Source organism: Labrus bergylta, chromosome 20 (genome assembly GCF_963930695.1).
Source record: "Labrus bergylta chromosome 20, fLabBer1.1, whole genome shotgun sequence".
NCBI classification, from domain to species: Eukaryota; Metazoa; Chordata; class Actinopteri; order Labriformes; family Labridae; genus Labrus; species Labrus bergylta.
The window spans coordinates 7,483,425-7,492,430 of NC_089214.1; the positions used below are offsets into that span (position 1 = coordinate 7,483,425).

The window sequence follows — 9,006 nt, forward strand, 5'->3', positions numbered from 1 at the left end:
GAAATTGTATTATTTTAAAACACATCGACCTGGTTAAACTCGACTGTATTTTTCAAATTTCTCTTTCAAACTTGAACTAAACAACGATCGCTCTCTGCATCAGGACGAGTCACATCCTTATTACTGAGTACTGACTGAGTCAGAAAATGTGAATGACCGGTAACTTTCAGAACACTTTTTCTTTAGTGTCAGGAAGCATTTAAGGAAATACACAGAAAGATGCTGAGTCTCTCTTCTTCACCCCCCCCCCCTTCCTCACTCTCTCTTTTTCTTCTCCTCCAGCAGAAAGACACGACTGTACCACAACTCCTCGTCACTCCCCGCCGCTCTCTCTGTCAGGTCATGTGGGCAGCGGTACCCAAACCGGAGCCTGCCGTTGGCACAGCCCAGGGCTCTGCCACCGGGCCGGAGAGAAACCATCCTCTCCCAAATTCACAAGTTACAGTGGAGCAGCTTCAACCGACCGCATGCAGCACACGGAAAGCAAACACCTTCACAAAATAGAGACAAAAAAATCCTATGGTTCCAGAAATTAGCAACATGTTCAAAAGCTGTGCATGGTTCATCAAAGACATGTCTCATTGAGAGAGGTGCATCAGTTTAATACAATTAAAATAGCTCGAGTGAAAATCAACAGCAAAGTGTGAGTCTATGAGACAAAAAGCAAATTAAGTGAGGAGCACGAGCGCAGTCAGATGAAGACTGGTCAGGCATGAAGAAAAACTTGATGCTTATTAAACCAAATTGCAACACATCGGACTGAAATCGTGCAGCATTTCAGCTCAGAGAGTGTGTGTGTGTGTATGTGTGTGTGTGTGTGTGTGTGTGTGTGTGTGTGTGTGTGTGTGTGTGTGTGTGTGTTTAAAAGCAGACTGTAGCCTCAGCTTATTAAGAAATAAGGCGCTCAAAAACATCTGAACTCTCTCTCTGATTCAATCTGACATAAATATATGGCCAGCCCTTTGCAAAATACTTATTTTATTTTGTTCACAATGTTTTGTGCAGAACAAGAACTGCACAATGCACACTGCAACATCCCAGCAGGCACACACACACACACACACACACACACACACACACACACACACACACACACACACACACACACACACACACACACACACACACACACACACACACACACACACACACACACACACACACACACACACCGCCTCACTCATACAGATTTTCCACACATTCAAAAATGAGGCTTTGTGCACTGAAGCATTAATTAATAACAATTACATGCACACGTGTCCTAACCAAACACACACTGAGGCATAAAAACACAAGTTAACATTTCAAACACTGAAGCAGATAAAGGAGCAGAGGGGATATCGGACGCTGTATCAAAAATGTAAAAGAGGAACACTTATTCCTGTCACTTTCATGCAGTCATAAAAAAGAGTAAATGATGGAGATGAGTTTCTCATTCAGCTCTTAAAGGGGGTCATTCAATTCTCTCTTCCTATATCCATCTACTGAAATACAGAAAAATAGATAAAGATAAGTGTGAAGTATTTATTTAGTTACAGTGAAATGTTTGGAAACACCTGAAATGTTATTATCTTAAAGACATTTACATCTAAAGGCTTTCGCTTAAATGTTTGACATGTGTTTCTTATGGAAATAGAAATAGTGAAGTTGATGCCTACATTTCTTTCCAAAACAAAAATGAAAGGTTTTATTTTGTTGTTTTAATATCTATAATTATTCTAAAATGTGGAAAATAGTCAAAGTAAATAAACGCCCTTCTATCAGTAGGTGTGCCCTACACACAGCTTACAGTAGATTTATTATAATAATATATTATTCTGTATCATTGATAATTATTTTATTGTGTGTGTCCAAACTTTTGACTGGTCGTGTGTGTTCCTGTGTTCTGTTTGTGTTTCTCTCTCCATGGGGAGAAATCCGTCAGAGCTGCTTTAAATGGGCTCTCATGAAATTCTGTTTGTAAATATTTTTGATTAAAACAACTTTAAAAACCTGATAAAAGCAAGATGAGGGGGGAAAATAACTTCACAGCCTTTCTCATCAGGAGAAATTCTTTTTAAATAATAAGCTATTAAAATGTTAATTAATAGAAGGATGCTCATTGGTTCATAATGAGGCCCAGTGATTAAATGATCCCACATGACTGAAACAGAGCCAACTAATAAAAAAACAAAAACAAACCAATTCTGGGAAAAAGCCAAAATAATAAGGTGTAAACTTAATTAATAATGACTGCTAAATTAACAAGGCACGCTGACGGAGACACAGCATTAGCAACCGGTGATGGAGACAGATTAAAAGATCATTTAATTAACCAAAAAGAAAAAATAAATCAAATAAAAATAAAAAGGCTTCTTAATTATGTGGAAAGAATAATCTTGAGCTGATGATAATTAAAATAATAATAATAATAAATTAACATGAAGCAGTAGAAGTTTTTAGACTCTAATATTTGAAGTTATCATTTATCGTCATGGTAACCCCTTCACCTTAACTCAGCTCACATCAGATCAAGAACCTTTTGTCCAATTGAATTATGGGAAAGTAGATTTCAAGCAGCAGCAGGGTTTAAAACGGGAAAGAAGAAAATATACTTCATTATTTTTAAAGTGTTAGAGAAACTTTTAAATACTTTTCAGACAAAGGAGAGTCATCGGACCTGCATCCTGCTTCATAAAATACACAACATCAAAATGATCCTCTATTGCTTTTTTTTTAAATATAAGAGACTGAGAGAAAACTAACTGAAACATTTCTTTACTGCAGTTTATGAACTTTAAAGTTATAACGACTGACTACAGGAATGAACTGCTTTTTGAAAAATAACCTGAGGGCAGAAGTTTCAAGAAATATCTGAAAACACAAATATGACATTCAAACTCTTTTCTTTGCAGACATTGAAGCTTAAAAAGGAGCCGAACGTCGACTTTCTCTTTGCACTTAAAACTTAGTTTGCACTGCTGTCACCTGTCCCAGCACTGAAAGCCCCTCTGTGTTCACCTGAAACAGCCCTCAGCCAGCAGCGTTACCGAGCGACAGGGACAAACGGGAGGATTTAGCCGACTTACCGTACAGCTTGTTGGGGGTGCCGTCTCTGTCCGTGGCCTCAGAGGACAGGAGCAAGGGCTCGTCGTTCAGATCGCTGTCTGGGCTGGCCGCTTTGTCGTCCGCCCGGAGTTCTGCCACGCTCATGTCGCTGCGCAGGGAGAGCAGCGGCTTGCTCAGCTGCCCTGTAATCATCGGATCCTGGAGGGAGCTGGGAGCCCAGGTGGGAATCAGGGAGGAGGAAAATAAAAGAGAAAAACACCCGTGGTTAGATGTGCTTCGGCGTCTCAGCCTCACCGGCTCCTTCTCTATGTCTCTACTCACTCTCTCTACCCAGCTTCTCCTTTCTATTGCTCTCTCATCACACACACTCTCTCTCTCTCTCTCTCTCTCTCTCTCTCTCTCTCTCTCTCTCTCTCTCCTGCTCCCTCCCTCTCCAGCTCTCTCTTTTATCTGAGTCTGGTGCTTCCCCGTTGATACTGCCGGCTGCTGCCTGGTGAAGAACTGTTACGGATCGCGTGGCTTTACCATTATACCCTGCAGTCCTAAAACGGTGATACATCCATCTCCAAGGGCTCATTACTACCTGACATGTGCCTCATCTTCAGCAAACACTAAGCTGACAGCAGCCTACAAAGAGCTCCATGGGCTGTGCACTGATAAAAACATGAAATAAATATCATTCTAACATCCAAAGATGGGATGGAAAAATACACACCAGTGATTACATCAATTTACACATATTTAGGGACACAAAATGAGATCAATGGTGACATTATGCAGCAGAGTGTGAGGCAACATGAAGTTAAGGCCTGATTTAAATGACAGGTGAAGTCGCTGATGTTCCCAAATTTTTCTCCCAATTATTTTCATTTTTCTTGTCAGCACTTAAGCACAATAATGGACATCATCTCCGTGACATGGTCGGAGTATTATCTGTCTGAACGTGTTGGAAGAGAATAAATGTAATAAGTTGAAGACAATATTTAAATATCCCAAAAAAATAAACACGTTTAAGAGATCTTAATAAAGGTTAAATCAAAGGTTAAAATGCTTAAATTTAGGTCTGAAGATCTGAGACTAACTAGGATACTTGTTCACTTTTAAGAACGTAATAATTCAAGTTTCTAAAAAAGCGGTGGGAAATGTTCTCTTACCTAAAAAAAAAAAAAAAAAAAAAAAAAAAAAAAAGCTCCGGAAGGAAATAATAAAAAAAAAAAAAAAAAAAAAATTGTTTCAGAAAGTCCGAATGTTGAAGTGAGTCTAAAGAGCAGCTAAAACATGCCACCACCAGCTAGCACATGCTTTCTGCTGAACCAGAAGCAGCCTGCACAACCTTTGTGTATCTGAGTGGCCACCGCAGGTTCAAGCCTGAGGTTGCTTCCTTAGACGGGCACTGGAGAGATGTCACCTCCTCCTCCTCCTCTCTCTCCCTCCCTCCCTCCCTCCCTCACACACTCCCTCCCTCCTTCAGTCCCTCTGTCTCTTCCCCCTTGTGTCTTCTGACTGGAGAGCTCCTCAGACAGTGTTCACCCCACCTCAGGCTCTGAGACGCAGACACAGAGCAGCAGGACTCGGGCCCTTTTTTCTTATTTATGAATCAAGTCCAACCTAAATATATCTGAGCAAAGGACAGGTGAGCGGTGCATATAGGGACAGAAAAGCAAAACAAAAAAAAGGTTGGATGAGCCTCGTCTCACCCCTACACCCATCAACTCCCCCCCACCCACCCACCCACCCACTTTCTATCAGGGTGGTCGATGAGTTCCTGCCTGGAGGGGCCTTTTTAATGTGCTCATCACGGGAGTCAGCCCTCTTTGATATGACACATGATAATCTATGAAAATGTTAATCAATAGGAATAGTTTAAGCTGTCGTTAAAAGTGTGAGCCGGCTGGTCAATACTCATATCCCTGGTAACAATGTCACTAGTCATCAGCGCTTCATTTGTGGAGCACTTAAATGCGGGACACTGCGCATCAATGCCCCTCTCTGCCCGCCGAGGTAAACACATTTTCCCCTCTGTCTGAGCTTGGCCGCACTCTGCATGCATTTGGGGCCCCCCCCCCCCCACACCCCAGCCCCTCTCCTTTGAGTTGCTTGATAGGTCCACTGGAGGGCAAAATTAATACCTAATTGAATCTTGCAGTCATCAAAATAATCAATAGTTTTTTATTATTTATTCTTCACAGTCTGTTGACTGTTTGAAAGCTCGGAGGGACAGGGCAGAGCACAGGCAGCACTGGAAATTTCTACCGTTTCACAATGTAATTTTCACTGGGGCATGAGAGTTTGCAAGACCTTATAAAAAATGAGAGCAGTGGTTTTTGTTTCGAGGTGGGGGGGGAAAAAAAATAAAGGAAAAATGGGAATCTTTGCCCCAGCAGCTATGATGAAAAATAGAATAAACAAGCTACTGACACTTCAGAGAAGGGCAGGGGCCTTTCTGTCCATCCCTCCATCTTTTTCCCTTTCCCCTTTTCTCCTTATTTCATCATATCAGGAGTGTGGCGGTACCTCTCTAATGCTGGCATTTCTCTTCCTGACAGACTCCAAACAAGTGCTGGGAATGAGATCAGAGCTCTAATCTTCCCCTGGCCTCTGAGGCTCCGGGATAAGGGGGCAACTCATCTCTCAGTATCTCACGCAGCTGTTAATTACTTCATTTCAAAACAGCCAGCTTCGCCTGCTTGCAATCCTGCCGCCAAATTGGGCGTGTTTATTCATTTAAGCTCAGGGAGTAATGCAATTACTCATAATGGGATAACTATAATCGTATTGTAAGAATCCCTAATAAAAAGGGATATTTGAAAAATTAACATAAGAAATTACATTACTGATTCTAAGCAGTGGGTGTGTGTAACGGATTAGCTTCATTTTTTAGAGTGACCCTCAGACCTCTGGTTAAAGACAGAATGAGAGTGTGATCGTGTGTGTGTGTGTGTGTGCGTAGACATGAGGGAGATGGTTTGTCTTATTTCTTCTCTGCTCACTCAGTCTCGCCACAGCTCAGGAACAGGTTGCCGAAACAAGAAAAAGCACTCAGCCCCCCTCGCCTCTGCCCCACACTCACCAAACACCCCCAGTGGCCAAATAATCAGCGGTTAGCAGAGAGTCATCAGATATCCATGCTAATAGCTGGTGGTCTTACCAGTGCTGTCCCAGTGTGAGGGAGATGGGGTTTCAGCGGGGGACTGGTACACTCAGCTCCAACACTCCGGGCTCCTCTGGTTATTAAACAAAATAAATATCAATTCATCAACCAGTCGTCATGTTTTATTTGTTTCTATCTTATTCACAATGACCTCTTTTATTTGAACCAATAAGGAGACAGGGGTGAACGACGGTCGAGAGCAGGAGCTGTTGAATCAATACTTAGAGACTGCAGTGAGTGAAACTAAACCAGTTTAGCCTCCTTTAGATATTACTCGTATGATATCAAAACGGACAAATAATCTTGGTCAAGTTGGGGTTGTAGGGTTCAGAAAACAGACATACCTGTAGATCTGAAACAATTACTTAAACAGTACATCATTTGACTGACAGAAACATTTGTTTTTGGGCTACTCATGCCTTAAATCTTTTTGGTGATAGGATAGTGGATCGAGTCAGAGACTGGGAGAAAGAGAGGGAGGTATGGCATTCAGGAGAGGAGCCACAGGTCAGAATTGAACCCGGGCTGCCCGCTTGGAGGACTACAGTCTCCGTACATGGGGCGTGTGAACTAACCACTAGGCTACACCATTCAGCCACTTAATTGTACAACTATTTTAACCCCTGAAGTATTAGTTCGAGCAAAAACAGCAAACACTGTCTGGTACCAGAGTGTTTATTCTAGTACCAGACTCAGCTATTCAAAAGGTCACGTGTTAGTTGTTTTAGGCCTTTTAGGTAAAAAAGTGTTTTAAGCTGATGAGTAGATATATACATCCTCTAAGGCTTTGGGATATTACTGAGTTTAGACAAGTGACTTGATTGATTGATTAACAGATTAGAATAATAACAGCTACAGCCATAGATACTAGATAAGAAACTTATGAACAGCCCGGTGAGGGAGCTCAATAAAAACATTAAAAGCATGCAAGACTGCACGCTGAATTAACTACATTATGTACTTCTGTTATAATACTACAGAAGACTCTGCTTTCAAACATATGATGTGTTTTTTTTTTAATTGTCTTTAAACCAAAGACTATTTAAATACACACATCTTTAATCGTGTTAATGAGTAAGACAAAGGCTGACAACTAGACAAACTTCAAAGCAACAGTTTGAAATAAATCGTCCTTCTGTGTTCAGCTCCTCTGTTGGGCAAATATTCAAAGACCCTCTTTGTGTAATGCAGGGTGGTAGATGATGATTTGTCTCCCCCTTAGGGTCATTAACCAAACTGTTCCTCTCTCATGGTGTACTCGGGCACTTTTGTAGTTCAGTGACATTCCAAAGCATCTTTGTGCATGCACAGATCTACTATTGCTTAAAACAATTCAGTATAATATCTTGTTTTATCTATAAAATTACCACGCTTAATTTGTCTTTATCTAAATTTAAATTCTCCTGTTTATGCATTCTATTGGGACAGCATCCCAGTGGTTTAAGTAGTCAACATTTGAGGTGATTATTATTTTTTTTTTAACGCACTCATTAATATGATCAGCCGTTATCCGTCTCCGGCAAAGCTAAAATGCTCCCCAGTGCTGGTCGGCGGGTCAGTGGAGGCTGAGGGCTATCAAAGCAGTGTATTAAAAGGAGCTCTTTGAAGCTTGTAAACCACGGTGCCCAGCAGGTCCACAACACATAGACGCCTCTGATTGGTCAGGTGTGTGTGTGTTTTTTGCTGGATCGATCCACGGAGCTGACATTCTGGAGCATCAAAGCTTTCAGCGCACTAATCTGACTCCTCCCATGAGGGCAGGGGTTGTTTTTATTATTTTTTGCTTTTCTTTTTTTTTGTTTTCTAAGAACTGCTTATACCTCGGAGGGGCTCCTGCATGCTTACCATGGGAGTGTGTGTTTTTAAGGGGTTTGAAAGGGAATGGAAACATATTGAAATCCAGCTCGGACACTGTATTTATCAACCTCTAAATAATGCAAAACTATAGAGAGAGCAGCAGAGAATCACAGGCCCATCCGTTGGGTATACGGTTGGCAGCAGCAGAGTGACACCACAGAGATTCACACACGGCTGCTCCTCAAAGTCAGTTTCCCCTCGCACTGTCTCGGGAGACCTGCGCCACATACACACTCATGAAAGGTGTGAAAATCTGATTTCCCAAAAAGGATCGGTAATTCTCTGTGAGGGTGGAAGCCGCAATCAATAAATCATTGCTAAGTAGATTGTAAAGAAAAAAAAAAATTATTCCCCCTCGGTATCGGTGCATTAGGATTCTCCGGAGGATGGATGAGGCGAGATGGGGGTGTGAGACAATCTCAATAAAGAAGAGGCAAATCATACCTTTGGCATTCATCTGGACTCTGGGAAGCAGCTGTCAGCATGCGGTGTGTCGAGATCCAGGATAGTTGACTCCTATCTGAGGAATACATCCGGCTACAGAGTCCAGGAATGTCTGCAAATATACAAAACAAATTCATTTACTGTCCATAAAAGATACAGCAAGATAGCTCAACAGATCATTTTAAGATTAGGATTTTGATCTCACTGCTCTGTATGGATATTATTTAAGGGAAAAGGTAGACTTTAAACCAATCTCAATTTGTCCCTGAGGCGACATTAAAACTGCAGAGATAATAATAATCAGCAATTATAAAACTTTCTGAAGGAGGCACTATGGAAAGTAAGTTGTCATGTTTTGTATACTACCGTATTTCACTGAACATACCAACAACAACAACACCACTACAATTATTTGCAATCTAGTATTTTGATATTGTCTAACTGAGAGTAAACATGTACTTTTGTAAAGTTGAAGTTTACAGGAAGGATTTTATCGTTGTGGTTGT

General features: G+C 41.3%; 1 protein-coding gene across 2 annotated transcripts in view; it reads right to left on the minus strand.

Annotated features, from left to right (window-relative positions):
* The window catches only part of pou6f2 (POU class 6 homeobox 2), a 72,454-nt gene extending 69,018 nt beyond the window's left edge, over nucleotides 1–3,436 (minus strand). Inside the window, exon 1 of one of the 2 annotated variants that reach the window (XM_065949084.1) lies at nucleotides 3,069–3,436. In XM_065949084.1, the coding sequence (XP_065805156.1) occupies nucleotides 3,069–3,240 (172 nt within the window). In that variant the 5' untranslated portion in view covers nucleotides 3,241–3,436. The remainder of the gene's footprint in view (nucleotides 1–3,068) is intronic. The other variant, XM_065949083.1, reaches the window with a different exon arrangement.
* Nucleotides 3,437–9,006: the final 5,570 nt, after the last annotated feature.